Source organism: Rousettus aegyptiacus, unplaced genomic scaffold, assembly GCF_014176215.1.
Source record: "Rousettus aegyptiacus isolate mRouAeg1 unplaced genomic scaffold, mRouAeg1.p scaffold_m13_p_5, whole genome shotgun sequence".
Classification (NCBI taxonomy): Eukaryota; Metazoa; Chordata; class Mammalia; order Chiroptera; family Pteropodidae; genus Rousettus; species Rousettus aegyptiacus.
Window position 1 is genome coordinate 73,105,158 of NW_023416308.1, and position 23,358 is coordinate 73,128,515.

At 32.8% G+C, this 23,358-nt stretch overlaps 1 protein-coding gene across 3 annotated transcripts in view; it reads left to right on the top strand.

Annotated features, from left to right (window-relative positions):
- The window catches only part of RSF1 (remodeling and spacing factor 1), a 111,200-nt gene that overhangs the window by 58,574 nt on the left and 29,268 nt on the right, over positions 1-23,358 (top strand). For 2 of the 3 annotated variants that reach the window (XM_016161494.2, XM_016161496.2), the window contains exons 5-6: positions 6,012-6,166; positions 20,817-22,573. In XM_016161494.2, the coding sequence (XP_016016980.2) occupies positions 6,012-6,166; positions 20,817-22,573 (1,912 nt within the window). The remainder of the gene's footprint in view (positions 1-6,011; positions 6,167-20,816; positions 22,574-23,358) is intronic. The other variant, XM_016161495.2, reaches the window with a different exon arrangement.

Here is a 23,358-nt window from a genome sequence, read left to right on the forward strand (position 1 = left end):
TATTTTAACCAGGTGTTATAATAGATTCCAAAACCAAAAATATTTAAGCTCTAGCCAGTAACTCAATTGTTTCCATTAAAGTTCAGAACAGAATTGCTGTGGAGGAATAGTATGTGTTATAGTTATTTCACTTATCCTTTAGGCTTCAATGAAAGTATAGAAAGTATTTTTTATATCTGATCAGATAATGTTCTGTAAGTAATACTAATTTACACCAGGGGTATGTCAAGAGAATTTCCTTAGGAATAGAAAAGTAAAACGTGTGAACACCATAAAGTGGTAGTATATAGTTATTAATGGTGAGAAAATTGAAGCAAATCTTCATTAAGTGATTCGTAAAGAACAGAGAGGGTCTCCTGGAAGTGCTTTTATATCAAGTCTACTGAAGATGATAAAGTTTTATGGAGACTACTGAATGATTACTTTATAAACAATATGTACATATGGCCAATATTCACATGAAAAAGTTTTTGACATCATTATTCATCAGAAAATTCTCACCTTAAACCATGATGAGATTGTAGGGGAGGAAAACTTTTCCCTTCTCTCTTCTAGGTTCTTTAGCTAGTCTGATAATTAAGTTGACATAAGAGAGATTAACAGAAGGAGGAGGGAAAAAAAAATTTAATTTCGTACATGTGGGAGCTCCAAAGATGAGATAGGAGGCTTAAAGAAGTGACCAAAACAGACAGCTTTTATACCTTTTTGACAAAGAAACAATACATTTATGAAGAATTGACAAAGAAGTTTGGGTTTGGAGTAGTTAATTACTGGGGAAGTAACAAGTCTTCTTTATACAGCTTTCTGAGCCTTGAATTCTCTATTTCTGGTGATAAGGATGCCTTCTGCCCTCTTGGTTGGGATAGGTAGGATACCTTTACATGAGAGATTATTTCCTGCTTTCAGGGGGACAGAGGACTGTCAAAATGTCCTTCTTGCATTGACAAACTGTTTCTCAAGTAAATTTAATTTAAAATAAAAATTTGCTGAAATGACACACGGTGAGGTGACATTTTCTGCTCCCATTCAAAATACCACTTTACGTCCACTAGAATGACTAAAATAAAAATGACTTACACACCAAATGTTAGCAAGAATGTGGACCAACTGGAACTTGTACCTTTGTTGGTGGGAATTAAAAAGGTGACCACTTTGGGAGACATTTCAGCAGTTTCTTCACGTGTGAAAACAAACCATTATCCCATAACCCGGCACTTTCACTCCTAGGTATTTATCTTAGAGAAATGGAAACACATGTTTACAAAAAAGCCTTGTAAAATAATGTTATTAGTGTCTTTATTCATAATAGTTTTCATATATGGATTATTGCTAAGCAATAAAAAGAGATGATCCTGTTATGCATGCAACTGTATGTATTTGTCTAAAAGACATTATGATGCATGAAACAGGAACCAAAAAGTGCATGCCATTTTGTTTCATTTATTTTAAGTTCTGGAATTAACTGATAAATGGTTATGATCATCAAAATTTTCTTTTTTCCTTTTGGTGAAGGAAAGGGCTTGAGTAGGACAGGGTAGGAAGAAATTTTCTGTGGTGATAATAACATTCCTTATATTGATAGAGGTTTAGATTATATATAGTGTGTGCTTTTGCCAAAACTGATGAATTGAATATTTAAGATCTGTTCATTTCAAAGCATGTAAATTAACCTCAAAAATATTTTAAGAATTAGTAATTGACATTTTAAAAAAGTTTTATGCTAAATAGTGTGTACTGTTTTCATGAACTTGTAATTATAAATTCTGTCAAGACATTTCTAAACCATATGCTGCTAATATGGCACAGTGATTGAAAAGGTGGTCTCTAAAGTCAGACTGCAATTCAGTCCTGCCTTTAATATGTAATATCCATGACCTTAGGCAAATTACTGTACCTGTCTGTGTATCCTCACTTTCTTCAACTATAAAATGGGGGTAATAATAATACTTGTTTAATCAAGTTATATCAGAATTAAATGAACTAATTTATGTAAAACTCTTTGAGTATTTGAAACATAGTAATCACTGTTAACTTCTATTATTAATACTGCTGCTTTTGATATTACTCATTAATGTCTTCCTTCAGTTTCTTGGCCCCCACACTCAATTATCTTCTTATCTACTCAGTAATTTAGAATTACATTAAAAAGATGGGATATTATTTGGTGGACCCTGCTATCATGTTACAAATATTTATTAAACACATGATATATTCACACTGTCCTATGATCTAGAGTTGCAAAGACATGCTGTTCCTTAAGAAACTCTCTACAGAAGAAAGATACAGGGAAATAGTAAATGATTATACAGTCATAAATGTGGTGTGATGTAGGTCATCCCATTGTGTAATGGAAGAACCAGTTACCTAACCTACATTTGGCAGAAGATGATGCCTACACTTGGCTTTTTTTTTCTTTTTGTCTATTTGTTTATGTTTTATTTTTTTATTGAGTTGGACTGTCAGCTCAATTGCTTCTGAAAGGTTTAATACTTACCATTAACTTAAACTCCGAACAACCCTTGGACTTGTTAGGAACCCTTGGGAAAAATAATATTTCACAGTATAATAGGATGATATGTATACTCCATTTCACTAACATCTAGATTAACTTCAGGTACAGATAGGAAAATGCCAGAGTTTAGAATCTGTTAATAATTATTAAGTCAGAATCTGCCCAAAACTGAGCTTTTGAGCTTTCCATCTTAACATGGTTGTCCCATCTCAGTTAATAGCAGCCATATCCTTTTAGCTGCTTGGATCCAAGATCTTGGAGGCACATCCTTGACTTTTCTTGTTCTCTAACTTCACATACACCCATTCAGCAAATCCAATCAGCTTTCAATGCAAAATACATCCAGTGTTTGATTGTTCCTCATGCCTTTCATAGCTACATTCTTGTCCAAGTCACCATTTTTTAAAAAAAAAAAAACTTGATGATTTTTTTAGTATAGTCACAAATTATGCAGCCATCACCATTGCCTAACTCTGGGACACTTTCCTCACCCCATACCCTGTACACTAACAATTATTCGCCATTCTCCCTTTCCCCAACCCAAGGCAGCCCCCAGTCTACTTTCTATAATTTGTCTAGTCCAGACATTCCACATACAGGAAATCATATATCATGTGGCCTTTGTGTCTGACTTCTTTCAGATACGGTGTTTTCAAAGTTCATCTATGTAGTAAGAATCAGTACTTAATTCCTTTTTCTGGCGAAATGATAGTCCCTTGTGTGAATATACCACATTTGTTTATCCATTCTATGCTTGTCTTTAACAGTGTAGTTGGACTTAGCCATGGGTGACACATTCCAGGCCAAGAGAACAGAAGTACAAACACCTGACATTCTAAGAGTGCACGATATTTTGGAGGGATATATCTGACTTAATATTCCTGAGAAGACCTGTTTTAGAGAAAACGGGGGGAGGAGGAAGGGCAAAGCAACTAAATTATTGTTAGTGTCCATAGTCTACTTTAAAAGGTCTGTAGAGAATGGTAAAAAAAAAAAAGCTATAATTTGAATATGTATGTATTTATAAAGTTCCCTCTGACAAGTTCAAATTGAGGATTTAAAAAATATATTTAGCACATTAAATAATTGTTAGATTAACATAGGCAAAACCCAGAGATGGGTAATTTTCTATTTTCATATGATAATGACTACATTAAGCTTGAGTTTTAACACAGTAATAACGTTAAAAGCCTATGAGAGTTCTTTCTTAGTAAATTTTTCTGCTAAATTCCTTTATTGCTTAGAGTAGTGGAAAAAATTGGACTTCTAGAAATATTGGCTCTGTTTTAATGTTTGGAAGCTTTTTAAAATAGGTATAATGGAAAACCAATATATTCTTCAGTTTCCAGCATGACCTCAAAAAATAACAAATTAGGTTGAGGCACTTCTTAAATATGAAATTCTCAATGAAATATGAGAAATAATAACATTAAGTGGATAGAGCCTTAGGGTAGAAGCAGATTGGTGTAACGAAGTTAAGAGATGGAAACTTTGCCCAAAATAAATTTAATTAATGTCTCTAGCTTTTAATTTTTCTTTTTGTAAAGCGGAGGCAGTACCAGACAAGATCTTGAAAGAGCATCTAATCTGACCTATTAGAGAATTAAAATTCTGAATTGTTCATTTTATTGGATATGCTTATATGATATTTATAACATAAGTAATATATATTTTTATATAATATATTTTATTGGCTATGCTTTGTTATTTAGATATAAATATTATAAAATATATATTTTATATATAATATTTATATTTTGTTGGATATGCTTATATGATATAATATAAATAATATTTATATATTTGTATATTATAAATATTTATAATATATATAAATATAATATATATAAATCTGTGTGTTCACTCCCATACACTGTGACAAAATAGTTGCCATTTTACTATCTGAATGGTATCCATCAATGGCAATTTTATTTCCTTCAGAGGCCAATTTAATAATACTAGAGGGAATCGAGTCTTATTTTATAGATAAGGAAGTTGAGGCCTAATAAAGATAGATGACGTGTTTAGGGGCACATAGCCATCTAGTTTAGGAACAGGGATTTTGTTTATTAACCTTTTTTTTTTTTTTTTTTTTTTTTTTTTTTTTTTTTTTTTGAGCCTACTTCATAAGGTGGTTTCCCTGCTCTGAAGCAGTAGAGTTTAGCTGATATGGAGGTGGAAAGGGGATAGGAAGATAAAAGGCATACATGTCATGACATATAAGAAAACAAGTAATTTTATCTTAATACAAAGTACATAAAATTAGAGGCGCATACACAGTGCTTTGAGAACACAGATGGGAAGCTCATGGTGCTGATTAATTAACTTAGTGGCAGAACTAGGGCTCAGTTTCCTAACTCTTTGTCCAGGATTTTCTTTTTGTCTTCACTGTTATGTATTATTTATCTTAGCAGGAAAAAAATCCAGCTGAGTCTTCTTATTTCTAAGTGGCATTTAAATTGACCATACAACACCTCTGGTTTTGGTAGTAAAAGTTGAAAATATATAGATTAGAATCTTTATTTGAGATTGTCTTGTATTTTTGATTGAAATTGAATTCCCTTCCTATAGTTAGTTATAAATTCCCTTCCTATAGTTATAAGGAAGAAGAAACATCTAAACAAGGTTTTTTTGTGTTTCGTTTTGCTTTGTTTTGTAATTTCTTCTCTTTTCTTTTACTCCTCTTTCCAACTATATAAATAGGAATTCTCTCAATTTGAAAAATTAGAAGTCTTAATGTAAAAAGAGGTTGATCTTTCTTTAATGAAAAGAAAAAAAAATTGTCCTTTCATATCAAACATTTAAAAAATTTAAATAAAAGTGTTTAGATCATCAAAACAATATATTTAATAGTTTAAGGATGTACAGGTACTTAAACAAATTCCCTTTTTTATTGTGGTAGAATAATACGTGACATCAAATTTATTTTTTTAACAAATTGACAAAACACCGGCAACCTAAATTCTTAGGCTTTAAAATACGTTTTTAGAGCTGACTTTTTACCTTATTACACAGAAAGACCTGGATCGGATCATAATTTTATAACTGTCAAATGTTGTTTTCTCTGTAGGTGGAAAAGAGTTTTTATTTCCAAATGAATCAAACTGGAATCCTTTTGTTAAAAAGAAATGCTGCTTTAAGCCAGTTTTACATTGATATTGTACTTCTTAGAGGTTGCATAATACTTTAAATAATTATCATACCTTGATTTTTGTTTAATTTGTTCCTACTATTGCTTTTAGCCAAAGAGCTATGTATTGCCATTCTAATCAGTAGAGATAATAGTCTAAGATTCCTCTTTGGAGAATAGTATATTTTAATATGTATTCATTCCTACTACTTAATTTTAAAATTCAAGGTTAGTTTTAGCTGTACCAGTGACTTGGATGTTCTTAATGTGTTGTTGTTTTTAAATTTTAATTTCTAATACATGTTATTCTGAAAACTCTTTAGAACAGAAGAAAGATTTTTATGCTGTCTTGTTTTTTCCCTTGTTTAGAAATCGAAACGAGTTGGCTGAGACACTTGCACTCCTGAAAGCACAAATTGATCCTGTACTATTGAAAACCTCTAGCCAACAGGACAACTCTTCCCGGGAAAGTCCCAGCTTAGAAGATGAGGAGACTAAAAAGGAGGAAGAAACACCTAAACAAGGTTTTTTTTGTGTGTTTTGTTTTGCTTTGTTTTGTAATTTCTTCTCCTTTTACTCCTCTTTCCAACTATATAAATAGGAATTCTCTCAATTTGAAAAATTAGAAGTCTTATTGTAAAAAGAGGTTGATCTTTCTTTTATTTAATGAAAATAAAAAAAATTGTCCTTTCATATCAAACATTTAAAACATTTAAATAAAAGTATTTTGATCATCAAAACAATATATTTAATAGTTTAAGGATGTACAGGTACTTAAACAAATTCCCTTTTTTATTGTGGTAGGATATATATGACATCAAATTTATTTTTTTAACCATTTTTAAGTGTTCAATTTTGTAGCATTAAGTATATGCACGTTATTGTGCAACCATCACCACCATGAATCTCCAGAGTCATTTCCCTCTACTGAAACTCTACCCATTAAACATTTAACTCCCCATTTTCCTTTCCCCTGGCAGCCACTATTCTACTTTCTGTCTCTGTGAATTTAACTAACTCTAGGAACCTTATGTAAGAGAAATCATACAATATTTGTATCTTTATGACTGGCTTATCTCACTGAGCATTATTGCCTTCAGTGTTCATGTTGTAGCGTGTGTCAGAATTTCCTTCCTTTTTAAGGCTGAATAACATTCCATTGTATGTATACACCACCTTCTGTTTATTCATCTGTCAGTGGAGTCTTTTTTTTTTTTTTTCACCTTTGGCTGTTATGAATAATGCTGCTATGAATATGGGTATACAAATATCAGTTTGAGGCATTTCTTTCACTTCTTTTGACTCTGTAACCAGAAGTGGAATTGCTGGATCATATGGTAGTTCTGTAATTTTTGAGACTCTACCATACCGTTTTTCACAGCCCCTACACCATTTTACATTCCTACCCATCACTTGTTCTTTTTTTTTTTTTATTTTTTATAATAGCCATTCTGATGGATGTGAAGTGGTATTGGGTTGTTTTTCTTTGTTCATTCTTGGAGGTTGTTTTTTTTGTTTTTTTCTTTGTTTTGGTTGTACCTAACAAACTCTTAAGTCTACTTTAATTATAATTATTAAACATGATTTTTCTGACTAAGAGTTCTAATTTGCTTAACTAAGCAGATCAAGGCCTAACCTTTCTAGGAGAAAAGAAACCAACTGAAATTTTGTCTAACATCTTTTTACTTTTTGTTGATAACATGTCTTTTAATGACAGGGAAGGAGGTTGTTCTCCTTGGCATGCTTTATTCCTTTGCTTTTAGTTTTCCTCTGTTTCAGGTAGAACCTGAAAGCAATATATTCTTACCTTATTGGCTGCTTTGAGAGAACCATTCATAAAGTCATCCCCTAACTGCAAACATTGTTTGAAAACAAGTAATTATGCCATTTAATGTAGGATATAATGTTTCTACATACTAAGCATTTCTTTCAGCAAAAATCCTAATTATTTTTCTTTGGGTGGTGTTTACCTGATTTCAAATATCTGTGATGGTTTTATTTGTAAGCCATATTTCTGATTTGAAAAATTATTTTCTATATGTTAAAACTCAATTTGTAGGCTACTTAACAAAGTAAAGCTTAAGAATTTTAATGTAGTCTGAACCCCTTATTGAATTTCCAGATTTTGTAAGTAGCACTTCCTATAGATTGGTTCTCAGTTTAGACTAATATTATTAGTTCATTTGTCGTTCAGTTCGATCATTCATTTGTGTTTTGCTTATTCTCATACACAATTAAAATTAAGACCAGAGAGAATATAAATTGGAAAGAGAGGCAAGATAATGGAAATTCTAGGGGCACTTATTCCTATTAGGTGAACATAAATTTGACACTGATCTTGAAGGGAGATTTCTTTGTGTAGTTTAAATTACCAAACAAACAAGCACCCAAAACGAACAGTTAATTCAGAAAAGTATAGCTTTTCCTAGTATTTAATTCTAAAATTTCATTGTGGGGTCTTATAGTAGAGGATGGGGCGTTGCAACAGTAATAGCAGCTAACATTTATTGGGCACATTGTGTTTCTTTGTAGCCTACCAAACGCTGCACATGCGTTTTCATTTAATCCTCATAGCAGCTCTTTGAGGTACCTACTATTATTATTTAAATTTTATAGATGAGGGAATTGGGATGTTTATTAAATTTACCACAAGTCATATAGATAATAAAGTGTAGGAGCTTACATTTGAACCTTGATCCTTGTAAAGTCAGTGCTCTGTAACTACAGTGATACAGAACTGTACTACTTAAATTTTAATATGCATTCTGTTCACCTCATAATCTTTTTAAAATTCAGAAGGTAATTGAATCAGTCTTGTGTGGGGCTTTTTTGTCATTTTAACAAGGACGTAGATGATGCTGTTGCTGCTGGTCAGCGGACCACATTTTGAGTAGCAAGGTTATATAGCTTGGAGACAAATACAGCAAAGGCTTTTCATACAGCTGTTTTTGAAAATATTCCTCAATGAATGCTGACGTTATAACAGTCTAAACAATTAAGAAAATGTCTGTGGGGGAGGATATCTCTTGAAAAAGTAGAGGATGAGGAGGAGCCAGACATTTAATTTTTTGTTTTTCTCCTGTCTCTTCTGTTTCTCCTATCTAAAAGCAAAATGTTTCTCATTCATTTATCTATTCATTTAATTAATACTTAATATGTACCTACTATGGGCCAGACATGATTTTAAACATGGGAGTTTTGTAACCAAAGTAATAAAATCCTTGCTTTTGTGAAGCCTACACTGTAGTGGATAAAAAAAGCTAACATATACTGTTTACCATGTGCCAAGTACCATTCTCAGTACCTCACATATATTAAGTCATGTAATCTTCACAAACATCCTATTAGGTATTACATTGTTATTTCCTTTTTTTTTTCAGATGAGTGGTGAGACAAAGAGAGGTTTAAGTAACTTTCCCAGGGTCACACAGCCTTAGTGGCACACCCAATATTCAAACCTGAGCAGTCTTTAGTCTTTCTCCGTGGTTGGGTACTTTTGATGCTGATTTACACATTATTTGGAGTATTAGACAGTTTTATTCAGCACCCAAAGTCCTATCTCTTACTTCATTATCTCAGGTGTAGTTATTGTGTTCTGTTCTATGGCTAGATCAAAGAAATGTGATTCCAGTTTGTCATTTTTATTACTCTTGTATATAAACAAACATTGCCCTTCAGCTTGAAAGCTGGAAACAGTCCTAGTGAATGTCTAATGTTGTTAGAATAGTAAAGCAAAATGTGACAAGTTAAAAATTGTATGGTTGGATATTTGGAAACCAGCAAGAAGGAAAAACAGATAAGGAGCTGGAGGAAAAATAAAACAGCCACTTTTTTTCTAGCAGCTAAAATTTATTTAAGATTTTTCTTTACTTATTAGTTAAATTGCCATGCTTTATACCTAACCTTAGAAGATATTAAAGAGCGGCTCAGCACATAATACAAAAAGATTCTTTTTTGTATCAGAGTCAAGGAAAAATTTGTTACCTATAAAAATGGGCCCAAAAATATCCAAAAAATGGCATCATATGGGCTAGAGTTGTTCATTAATCGAATAATTAAATTGACTTTTTGTTTCAGAGATAATTAGCATTGCCTTCTGAAAAGTCCGAATTTATTAGACTGGCACCAGAATCTCACAGACTGGCCTCAGCCTGTCTGTCTAGTGTTATCCTCCTATATGATCACTGGTTCCAGATTATCTAGATGCCCGTATTTACTCCATGTCTTGGGCATTCCTTTTGTGTTTTATCTTGCTCTTATCTCCCTGAGGTACTGTTCTTCCACTCTGGAAATTCTAGTTATACTCCAGGGCCATCTGGAATCCAACCTTCTTAATCTTTTTGCAAACTCTACTAGCACTTAGACTATTTTTATCTCACTTATATTAGAGTCCATCATATTACCAAATTTGAAGCTGTCGAATACTTGAATTGTTATTCTCAGACTGTCGTAGCGGTTAGGTATCATTTAAGCCCTTTTCTAATACCCAGGATTTCATTTCAGGTGGTATACTACCTGGAAGTTACTGTGCTTAAAGATAACCATGAAATTCAATACGTTTTTACTCCACGTTAGATAGTGTGTTCTAATTTAGAAGGGACTTTTAACTTCAAAGGAACTTTTATAGGGGAAAACAAAGTTGAGAAACATCCTAAACTTTAGTTTTTTTCCTTCTAATTAGGAAGAGACTTTTGTTAATTTTTATAGTCATACACTTTAGAATGATAAGAGAGTATAATTTAAGATTCTCTAATAGAGAATAGAAGTTGTAGATTGGCAGCTTGAAAACCCAATGTTTATTTTGGTCTGTACAGTGCTGCTTTGGGTGTTTTTTTTGGTGGGGGGGGGTTTGGTTTGTTTTTAACTAAGATAAAATGCACCATTTTTATTAATTGATTTTTAGTAGATTCATAATGTTCAGCAACCAGAGCCATTATCTAATTCCAGACCATTTATATCATCCCACAAAGAAACCCTGTAACAATAATTATTCACTTGCCATTTCTCCCTGGAATTCACTAACCTACTTTCTATCTGTGAATTTGCCTGTTTGTTTCGCATAAATGGAATTACACAATGTGTGGCCTTTTGTGACATTCCCCTTTTACTTGGCATAATGTTCTCAAGGTTTATCTATGTTGTAGCATATATTGCTACTTCATTTCTCTTTATGATTGAATAATTGTCCCTTATGGATATACTGCATTTTTGCTAATCCATTGATGGACATTTGAGTTGTTTCCACTTTTTGGATATTATGAATAATGTCTCGGTCAGCATTCGTGTACAAATTTTTGTAGGAACATGTTTTTACATATGTGTTTTTTTTTAAAATTTGAACTTGCTGTCAGAATTTGAAATTGAAAATTAGAAGAGTTGGTAACAACGAACCGTCATTCCTATGTGTCAGCGATGGGCTGTACCTGAATAATAATGGCTGACCCTCTGTGGTGGGCTCATACTCTCCAGTTTACTATAGTCCTCTCTTGTGTCTCCTCAAATTGGCATTAGTCTCAGTTGCTTGGCCTAGTACTTAATTTTGTTGTTTTTATAGTTAAAGTGGAAAAAAATTCATGCCTCTATCAAATATTGAAAAAAGCAGATCTAGAAAACTAGGAGAGAGGGGCTAATTTTTTGCAGAAGTGAAGAATATTTTTATAGTTGTATTAAGTAAAATAACCTACAGATGATCTTGTAGCCATTATTAACATGACATCTTATATAAAGCTTACTTAATTCAGAATGGCAAAATAATACAATTTAATGTAGCGTATGCTCTTGTCTGACATGACAAAATAGATTGGTGCTTTAAAGTGCAGAAATTTATTTTCTCACCATTCTTGAGGCTAAAAATTCCAACTGAGATGCCTGCAGACACAGTTTTCTGATGAGGGCTTTCTTCCTGGCTTGCAGATGGCCACCTTCTCTCTGTGTCCTCACATGGTCTCTTATATTCGTACGTGCGGAAAGAGTGATCTGGTGTTTCTTCCTCTTCTTAAAAGGGCACTAACCCTGTCATGTTAAGGCTCTATCACTGATCTTATTTAACCATAATTACCTCTAAAGGCCCTGTCTCCAAATACAGTCACATGGGAATTACGGCTTTCATGTATGAATTTGGAGGTGGGGCGTAATTCAGTCTATACTTGCAATATTATGAAATAATCCACAGTAAATAATGGAAGAGCTACCTGATTAAGAGATTTGGAGAGACAAGGGGAGAGCTGAAATTTTAGTGAAATTTGTTTCAGAATGCTGTGATGAACAGTTATATATATTCTTAAGAAAAAAATATTACACGTGTATCAAAACTTTTTTTTGCTGTTGAGTTTGCAACAAAAAAACGTGTTGTCAGACTAGAATGAGCATTTGCATATGTAAGAATTGGAAATACTCTTGTTCATAGTTAATAGATTACTAGGAGCAGGTGAGATAAGTCGTTTATTATATTTTCTGTTGTAGCTGATAAAAGCAGAGGTATTAATGATATTACCTATAATGACTTCTTTATTCGTAGATTCATTAGAATTTTTTAACAAAGACAGTTTATTTGGAAATGGATCCTTAATGAGCCCAACTTTAGGAAATGCCTTTTTGTATATGGAAGGAGAAATCTTAAATATAAATGTAGACAGGTCATATTTAGAAAAAGTAACCTATACTTGATCTTCCTTTGGCCATGGGGAATGTAATATTTGATAAAAAGCTTAAATTCCAGATAAAGACAATTTTGTGAAAACAGCATTTTTAAAGACGAAAGGATTTAAGTTACTTTGCTGCATCATTGCCTAGGTATTTTATAAAAAAAGTTAAAAGTGAACCATTTCATAGTCATGGTAATTTACCTTTGGAACTGGATAAGCTCTCAAAGCTTGACTTATAAGTGAACCAATATTTTGCCTAATGAAAGAACTGCACAATACAGTATTTTTTTGTACTGTGAGGTTGGATGATCTGCGGTGCCCATCAGAAATCTTCTTAGGTGCAGCTGAGCATTCAGACTCACAATGCCACACTTGGCAACAGTCTATTAAGATCGAAGTAGGACAGGAGTCAGAGCTGGCCAACAGGAATAGCCTTTGCTGCAGTTTATGCAGCAGTTCATATGGCCAAACCATCTCATGTGGGAGAAGTATCTTCTCCTAGGTGACAATTTCAGAAGCAAGTATATAGGACTTTCATTGAATAAGTACAGAAGCTGCTTTGTCTTAAAAGCCTCATGTTCCACATAAGCCCTTACCTCTTATACAAACTTGATAGACATATATGTTCCTGGGTCTTCATGCCCAAAGAGTCACTCGCGGCATTTAGGCAATCCGAAGTATGGCATCACCGTTATGTATTTATATATACTTTTTCATAGTCCAGATGCAATTTATCAAATAGAGGTCATTGATATCAAGAGCATTACTGCCTAGTGACCTCCAAGGTGACACTCCAGTTTTGTTTTGTTTTTTTAGTTTACCAGAGGAGCACAACTTTACCAACAGTCATGTTCTCAGGTGAAGGAAAAAAGCTTTTCTTAGTTCATGGCCCATAGATGGTTTAGTCATGGCTTGGTGCTAGAAAGCCTTTGGTGGGGGGAGGGGCAGAGACAGTTTATAACTTTTCAGTGTCATTCAGGGGAAAATCTTTACCTCAATAATAAATATTTTCCTAGATACTCAGTTTTTAGGTTGTCAGAACAAATGAATCACTTGGATATTGTATTTTACAAGTAGATTTACTCCCCCTCCCCCACCATGAAATTGATTCAATAGGAAGTGAAGCAGATAAGGAATAATCTGGCACACTTTCCTCCACTGCAGTTGGTATCCAGAAATGGATATGATGGCCTGAATTCTGAAACAGGTTGTCTGACTTTAAACTTAAGACAAAAAATTAATAGTGTTTAGTTTGCCTTTTTAAAGTAACACTGTAGGACTAAGAGCTACAGGATAAATTAAACCAACGTTTGCTAGTATAGAACTGAAAACTAAATAATAATGGCATTCAATTACAAAAATTGTGTGAATATCCAAAAAGAAGATGCTCTGTATACAAAAACCATTCTTTAGAATTCTATCAATGCATGAAAATAACTGCATTTACGAACAATTGTTTACTGACATAAAGTGTGTGGCAGTAAACATTGCTTCCTGTCAGATGGCTCAAGGCTAAATTCTGTATTGCATATAACAGTGCTAAGTACTAGACCCAACATTGTGATCATGACCAGGAAAAAAAATCAGTTTCTAATTCCTAATCAGAGGAATCATGAATTATTATGAAATAAATATAAAATTTAAGTAGGTTCTTTCATTTTAAAACATAAACATCAGCATTATACATATTTGTATTATGCTCAGTAAAAATAAAATTTAATTATATTTCTGGCATTTTATTTTTTTCCCCTCTGCCCATGTTATTCATGTATGTTATCACCCTGGCCCCTGTAGCCATTAGAGTTTGTGACCCCTTCTGTAGAAGGCGAATACTAATTGTTACAGCTATAAAGAAATAAAGAAATATTTTGATATGATATGGGGGTATAATCTAGAGATTTATATGGGTACAAAATAATCCACTGTTTTTATTACCATGTTGAATATTGGTTTACTCCAAATAAGTATAGAGAGACCAGATAAATACAGGTGTTATTGTTACCTTGTTAATGATATCTTATTTTACTTCATATCATTAGCATCATTCCATCTTTACATCAGTCCTGACTTATATAGCAAAGATAAGGGACAAAAAAGACAAAAAAGTTTGTGTTTCTTTTATTTTTATGCCATGAACAATAAGACACAGACCACAGTGCTGCTTATATAAAAGATTTATGCTGATTGGGGAGGGTAGAAGAAAAGACAGGAAGTAAGTAAGAAAGAAGGGAGAGAGAGATGGAAGGAGAAAAGCAAAAGAAATCTTTCATGATGAGGGAAATTGTTGAATTTTGTTGTGATTTGAATTAGAAGAAAATTTAAGTTACCATTTGTGATTTTTAGAAAGCAGCAGTGGCATGGTTTTCAAGTCTCTGCAAATTCCTCATAAAAGGAACATGTTGATGGCAAAATTTGAAAAGTGTAGTTAACACCTGAAACTAAGATCTTAAAGGCACTGGGATACTCTGGACTTTATGAATTCTCAGATCTCCAGCCAAAGCTCCCTTCGAAGACAAAACTCTGCACTGAGATTTGTCCACACTGCTGGAGTAGAATACAAATTAAGTAGGATGGGGCAGTTGTGACAAGCAAGAAAGAAGGTTCAAATAAAAGTATGGGAAAGGAATAGAGTTATGTGATCTTATAGTGTAAATCACTTTAATTTTTAATATCTCACAAAAAGAGCAGGTGGGGAGCTCTAGAGCTGTGAAATTAGAAAATCTACTTGATGTGAAAATAAGCAACTGAAAACTGCTTAAGGTCAAATCTCACAAGATTATAGGATTATAAAATATAAGAAGCGGAGTAACATCACAACAGTGAATGAAAGCTTATCCGAAAGACATTCCTACAAAACATATGAAAACTACAACTTAATAAGTGGTAGAACTCAGAAAAGAGTTTAGGTTTTTTGTTGCGTTTTGTTACTCAACAAACACAAGAATTAGTATCTTTAAATAGCAAATGGAAAGCTGTAAACTTTTTAAAAATTGAAAAGAAATGAAAGAATTGCGAGAAAGAGACAAGGAAGGATTTGAAAATAGGCAAAGAAAATGCAACAGGAGTGTCCACAAAAAAGAAAATTAAAGTAAAGGAACAGACAAAAATACTAAAGACTGTGTTCAACAAAACTTTTTGAAATAAAGGTGTGACACTACATGTTGAAAAAACACTACATACCTTGGAAAATGAACCCAGAATGAGTATCAAGACATAGTCTAGTAAAATTATTGGGCTTTGGAGAAATACTTTGGCTCTCCAGACATTCCAAGTGACTTAAGGGAAAGAAAACCAGACTGCCATTGCTCTGTTTGATGGCAGTGCTCTGTGCTAAAAGAAAATGGGGTTGAGGGGGAAGGTGAGACAGAGACTTTATATCTGACTTTCACATGAAGACTGTCGATAGATAAACTGTTATCAATATCTGAGATCTATTTTCCCATAAGTCTTTTTCATTGGAATCTTCTATTGAAGGAACTTCAGATCGCCAAGTTGACTAACAAAACATCAATAATGGGTATAGAAATAAATATGACTATTTCTGTGATTTAGTATACATACATATGGTTTCTATTTCTATTTATAAAAGGAATCTAAGAACAGTGATACCCTGTAGCCATGGGCACTCTAAGCCTCTAGATTTTTTTTTTCCAAATATCATTCTTCTATTAAGGCAGCCAGTGCTCCTTAGAGATGGGATTGATTCTGGTGAAGGGCCAGGAAAACACAAAATAAGCCTGGAACATCTTGGAATGCCAGAAACTAATGGCGGGCTCAAAAAAGAATTTGGGCATATTGGTAGGACAGATGCCAACCGGAAGAGCTCCCAGTGGTGAAAGCAGAAACTGTTTTAGTGACAAATTTATATAATGATAGATTTTAAACCATAGAATAAAATAAATGTCTCTGAGTTCCTACTTATATAAGTATGTAATCAAGTAAATAAGTAAATAGGTGAAGGAATAGTTCTTCCCTTCAAGTGAGTATCAGTTAATTGATTTAGAAGGAATGAAGGAAATCAAAAATTGCCATAGGGAAACCCTACAATAATAATTGTTGCAGGCAAGATTTCTGACATGCTAAAATTAGTGGATGAAAATTTGTAGAGAAACAGGATATTAGCATAATCTCCCCCAAGATATTTACCTGTTAAAAAAAGAGGAAATAGTAACTTCACAGTGGAGTAACCAGCTGATACCCCCTTAACCAAATGAACAAGGTTTTGACATCATGTACCCTCTAATTATAATGCACAGCATCTCTTTTTTGGAATTGTTGTCAAAAAGGTATAATCTCAGTCTAATCGAGAAAACATCAACAAGCTCAAATAAAGAAGTATTTCAAAAAATCACTTTCAGGATCAGAAGAGAGAATGAGGGACAGTCACAGATTGGAGAAGATGAGAGAACAAAATGAGATATGGATCCTCAAACAGAAAGGACGTCGAGGGGGAAATGGCAAAATTTCAATAAGTTTTAAAATTTCAATAAATTAGTAAAATAACATTTTACTAATGTTAGTTTCCTGGATAATTATACAATGAGTATGTAAGTTGTTAACTTTAGGAAAAATAGGGTAATGGTATACTTGAACTATTTTTGTAATATGTCTAAAATTATTTCAAAATAATTCATTAAAAAAATGTTAGGTAAGCATTAAATTTGTTGCTACATGTTCCTAAATCTAAATGACGGTACAAGAAAACATATAGTCTAATGGCTGTGTGCTTTGACAGTCAAGATATAATATAATAAAACTAAATGAACAGAGAAAGAATGGGAAGAGTACACACAAAGACTTTAAAACTTCTTATTAAAATCACTTCGATAGTGCCAATATTGTTATTCTGAAAATTTTGGGGATTTAATATGAGGAGAAAAAATAACTGGTAGTCTAATATTATATGTGGTGTCCTTGAAAATGAAAATTCTCAGTATGGAAAAAAGAAATGATGTAATACAGAAAAGGTTAAGTAAATACTGAAATATCATTACTGACTTGAGTTATTTTTATTTAAAAACACATAGATTTATTTTATTTAAAAAGATATATATTTATTTTCTGTTCACTGAAAGGACTTAGAAACAATGGCCAACCCAATAGCAGGTAGCATCCCTAGTGCCTAGACCTAAATTGTGATCTTTAAATATAGTTTCCATCTAAACTAAATCAAAGCTTCTTGGAAAAGTGATTAATTCCAGTTCTAGGACATAATGAGCCAAGAAACATCTTGTCGTTCCAGGTAGTATGAATGCTACCAAAGTCACATGAGAAAGACTCAAGAGCCAACTTAAAGAGATTTCTACTGCCAAAGATAGGACAGTTTAAGCATAAACAAGGATCATAACACTAATGGATTAAAACACATCAAATATCTTAAATCCATGATTTCATGATGATACTAAAAGAGAAACTCGTTACCTTTGGAAGATGCCAGTGGAGACTGAATTATTATTTTGAAAACTTAAATGCATGACAGGAATTAAGCATTCATCCCACCTTTTCTATATGAAATGTACCACTGTATAACAAAGTAATAAATTAGTGAAGTTTATAGATTTCATTCTAACAAATCACTGATGGAAGAATAATAGAATAGTAATATCATTTTGCACTCCCTAATAAATTAAGTTTTAGGGCAAGTACTTTCCTGAACAAAATTGACTTCTTTTAGTAAAAAAGGAAATTAGACATCGAGTAGATAACTAGCAATGTTCTTCACTGTTCACTTATATAGAGCATTCTGTGCTTCATTACATAGTGATTCTAGTTGGGATGGTTGGGAAAGCATGTAATAGGTGATTAATTAATATTTGGAGTAAATGAATAAATCGGCTTTAAAAGCCAATAGTAGATAACACTTTTCTTGAATCAGATTTGTCAGGCACTATTGCTACTACATTGTGATTTTTTTGTATGTTATATATATATTATATACTGTATTTTTTTATTATTATTATTTCAAGTATATACATTGGTTAGACATTTATAGTTTATGAAACGATACCCCTAATTACCCTATCTGCCCTCTGGCTCTACACATAGCCATTACATTATTGCTGACGGCATTCCCTGTGCGGTGCTCCCTATCCCTGTGACCATCAATCAACTATTAATTTGTACTTCCTTAACCCTTCACTGCTTTCTCCCACCACCACCACCACCCCCTCCACATTGTGATTTTTGAAGTTGATTTTTCCTTTAGACTTGTCTCATCAAATTTCATGTTTCTTATATTCATTTGCATTCTCTTTATAGTTTTCTTTTGACAAAACTTTGGAGAAATGCTTGTATAACTGAATGACGTTTTTATCAATTTTGATTGTGCATAAAGGTTCATTTTCTGTCATGGTTCTTCTGTTTTTATGCAGTTTTAGAGATACATCCATGTAATCTAGGGTAGTTAGAGTAATAACTGTTGTCATGTTTTTCTCTTAAAAGAACTGAACCAAACATAAAAATTCCAAGGATTTAATATTTTTTGATTAAGAGAGGTACGAGTTAGTGAAGGATAATTGTTGAGGTCACTTAGTCTAGTGGCTGTATTTGTAGAGGAAGAAATGATGATCAGAGTTTGTGACATACCCAAAGATACACCACTAGCTGAATTAGGATTAGTGAGCATAGAAGTCTTGAATCTCCTGTTGTTCCTCATTTTATTTTGCCATGTTACTCAAATCAAAATTAGTTCAAATAACTGAAGAGGACATTCTCATTCACCACCCCTACCCCCCCCCCAAAAAAAAGTAAGTGTCATTTGGGAGGATTTTTTTTATTGAATCATTTTAATGTGTAACATTATATAAATTTAAGGTGTACATCATGTTACTTTGACATATTTATATATTGTTATTTACTTGCCTTAACGATATCACATTATATACTTATAGTACAATATTATCAGTGTTATTTTACCTTGGGTCAGGGTCACGGTGAGATCCTAAGTGGCTTTCTGAACCAAAATATGTAGAAGAAATATTAGATTTGTTCCGTAAACTCTTAGGATTAGGTTGGCATTATTTTCAAGATTATAATCTATATTTTAATTGTTAACCAAGATATTCATTTAATTAGATTTGCTGACCTGCTAACCAATCTCAACGAACTGGAATTTACTAAACCTACTTTATCAATGGAAAAGGGAAGACAAATAATCACTTTGATGTATTTAATTTTCTTAGGAGCATGTATAAATTAAATCACCAACAATGTAAAGAGGGAAGAACAATACACATACCCTAATCTCAGGTTCTGAATGGTTCTCAGTGGTTCTTGAGTTTTTTATTTGCAACATGATTGAACATTGAACAAAATGGGGGTTTATAGTAAAAATATTCGCTCTATAAAGTGAATTCTCATTTTATGTGTGTGTGTGTATGTGTATATATATATAATATATATATATTATATATATATAATATATATATATAAACATGTCTTGCTTCATTTCACTTCTATCCATTCCTCCATGAAATATAACTGGTTTATTGACTTGTCAAGAATCTGTTCATAATTTTTTGAAAAACTTCTTGTCTTGTTTAAAATTGCATGTAGAATTGAGGTTTTTCATTTAAAAGGATTGATGAGGTGATGGAAAGTGTAAGTAGAAAACACTCAGTTTAGATTCTCTGAACATAAACATTATACAGTCTTTTAATGCTATTTACAGATTATGCCATTTGCTAAATATGGCTTTTGTTATATTTAAATTTGCACTATTGGGTACTTCATAAACCTTGGAAATATGTAGCCAGTAAGGTAAAACAAAGAATTGACAGATAAACTCATAGTTTCTTTGTTAAAATAATAACTCCTGAAATGTCGTTAATAGCATTTGATAAAGTAAATTGTAATATAACCACATTGTAGAGTGTTATATAATTAAGTACAATATTTGTAAAAAGCATTTAATAAGAAAATACTAATGTTCCAATGAAAAAAACTGGGCAACATGATCCCAACTTTGTCAAAAAAATACAAGACTAGAAGGAAGTAACCTAAAATATTAATAATGATTATCTCCGAGTGTTTAGATTATGTCTATTTTTTTCCCTGTGTGTTATTTTCTGTACAGAATTGTGATACTTTTTTAATCTAGATAAAATATAGACGTTTTCCTACAGCCATAGTCATGTTACCTTAATGAAATAAAGTGCTCGATGACTTGCAAAGAAAAATAGTTGTCAGTTTTTAAAACAAATATGGCCTTTTAGAAATGTTTTATATTTTAAGCCATATTTTTGAGCTTGAATAAATTGTTAGAGCTATATAAATGTATTCCATTGAGAACACTAAAGCTAAGAGTATAAAGCAGTCTTTCTAAATAATAGTTTTTTTTAATATCTAGAGGTTATCCTTCAGATTTTAGTGATTTTTCTTCACTGTTAGATTTTGTTTTTCATTGTAAAATGTCCAGTAATGTTACCTCTTTTAAGAGAGAAATTTCAAGTGGAAATGTGTATGATGTTAAGCCTTTTATATTTTATAATCTCGAATGCTTAAATTCATGTAAATGTTTTCTGATTTTTAGAGGAACAGAAGGAAAATGAAAAGAGAAAAAGTGAGGAGCCACCAGTAGATTCAGAAAATCATTCTATACCCAATGCTCTAGAAGAAACTACCATGAAAATAGAAAAAGAAGATGAAAAGGAACTTGTGAAACTACCAGTCATAGTAAAGTTAGAAAAACTTTTGCCAGAAAGTGAGGGGAAAAAGATTATTAAAGAAGAAAATGATTCCTTCAAGGAAAATGTCAAACCTATCAAGGTCGAAGTAAAGGAATGTAGAGCAGACCCTAAAGATATCAAAGGTAGCATGGAGAAGCTAGAGCCTGAGAGGCTAGAGTTTGGTGGCAATGTTAAATCTGCTCAAGAAATTACTGAGAAGTCTACTGAAGAAACTGAGAAACTTAAAAATGACCAGCAAGCCAAGATACCACTAAAAAAAAGAGAAATTAAACTGAGTGATGATTTTGACAGTCCAATCAAAGGACCTTTGTGTAAATCAGTTACTCCAACAAAAGAGTTTTTGAAAGATGAAATAAAACAAGAGGAAGAGACATGTAAAAGGATCTCTACAATCACTGCTTTGGGTCATGAAGGTAAACAGCTGGTAAATGGGGAAGTTAGTGATGAAAAAGCAACTCCAAATTTTAAGATGGAACAAATGGAGACAAAGTTTTTTGATACAAAGGAAGAAAGCTGTAGCTCCTCTAAAGACAAAAGTGTCATCATGGAGGGGAATGGAGCTGAGTCCTTAAATTCTGTCATAACAAGTATGAAAATAGGTAATATTGAGAAAGAAGTGATCCCTTTAGGGAAAGATGCAGAAAGTTTAATATCTGATACAGAGACCCAGAGTCAAAAAGGGAAGATAGAAGAAACTGGTCCTACAGAAATGGAAACCTCTCTTGAGACTTCTGAGATAGCAAAGGATCTCTCTTTAAAAACTGCCTTATCTACCACTGAATCCCATACCATGAAAGTTGAAGAGATATCTCCTAAAAGTAAGAAGGATAAGAACCTGCCGCCAGTCCTAGAGAGTCTTGAAAAGTTAGAGAAATCCAAAAAAACTTTTCTTGATAAGGACACCCAAAGATTAAGTCCAATACCAGAGGAGGTCCCAAAGAGTACACTAGAATCATTAAAGCTAGGCTCTCCCAAGGCAGCTGAAACTTCGCCGTCTAACTTGGCTGGCCACTGTGAGAAACTATCTTCAGAAAAGGTAGAGTGTCAGAACACAAGTTCCATTGAAGATCAGTCCCCGGAAAAAACAGACTCAGAAATTCTAAATGAGGATTCTGAATCCATGAAGGTGGAAATGGATAACCTTGACAATGCCCAGACTTCTGGCACAGAGGATCCTTCTGAAACAAAGGGTTCTATGCAAAAAAGCAAATTTAAATATAAGTTGATTCCTGAAGAAGAAACTACTGCCTCAGAAAACACAGAGATAACCTCTGAAAGGCAAAAAGAGGGCATCAAATTAACAATTAGGATATCAAGTCGGAAGAAGCAGCCAGGTTCTCCTACTAAAACTCTAGAACCAGAAACCAAGCAAGAGAAGTCAGAAAAGGAAGAAGAGAAAACAAATGTGGGTCGTACTTTAAGGAGGTCTCCAAGAATATCTAGACCGACAGCAAAAGTGGCTGAGATCAGAGATCAGAAAGCTGATAAAAAAAGAGGGGAAGAAGAAGAAATGGAAGAAGATTCATCAGCTTTGCAAAAAACAGACAAAAAGGAAAACTTGAAAAAAATGGAGAAGGATACAAATTCTAAAGTAAGCAAGGTAAAATTTCTCCCACTCTGAGTTTTAATTTTTATTAGAAATATTTGGTTCTAAGTGCTTGTAGCTTTCTGCTCTTGGCTAAAACAAGTCATTCAAAGATCTTCTTATACCTGAGATGTCTTTTCTTGATGTTATCCTCAAACATTTTATTTCATACTATATAATCTTGTCATCTTTTCAACTTTTTCTCTATTACAGGCAGTATAAGAATATATTCTCTTTGTAAACTTTTCAAATAATACCCAACCTATAGGGTTGAAGAATTTAAATTCCTCATAAATAATGCTAACAGTTTGGGGCCCGTTTCTTTCCAATCCTTCCATAATTCACGTGTATGTTCATGAATCTTTAGCCATTCACTTAAAAAATAAATTGAATCAAATATGTTCACGTTTCTCTGAGTTTTTCACTTAACAGTGTGTCTCTGGACTCTTTCCATGTCAGTAGATATAGTCTACCTTTTGGTTATTAATGGCCACATAGTATTCCATAGTGTGGATATACCTCAATTTATTTGACTACTACTCCCTTATTGATTGACATTTAGGTTGTTTCCAATTTTTCACTATTACAGGCAATGCTGCATTGAAGATCATTTTGGATGTGAGTGAGTATTTCTCTAGAATAGGTTTCTAGATTTGGAATTGCTGGGTCAAGGGGCATGTGTATTTTAAGTTTTGATAGCTGTTGACACTTTGCCCTCCAAAAAAGGCCCCATTATGTACCCTCTCGTTACATTTATGAGAGTGCCTATCTTTCCCAATTTTAGCATTAGTCTAGGAAGC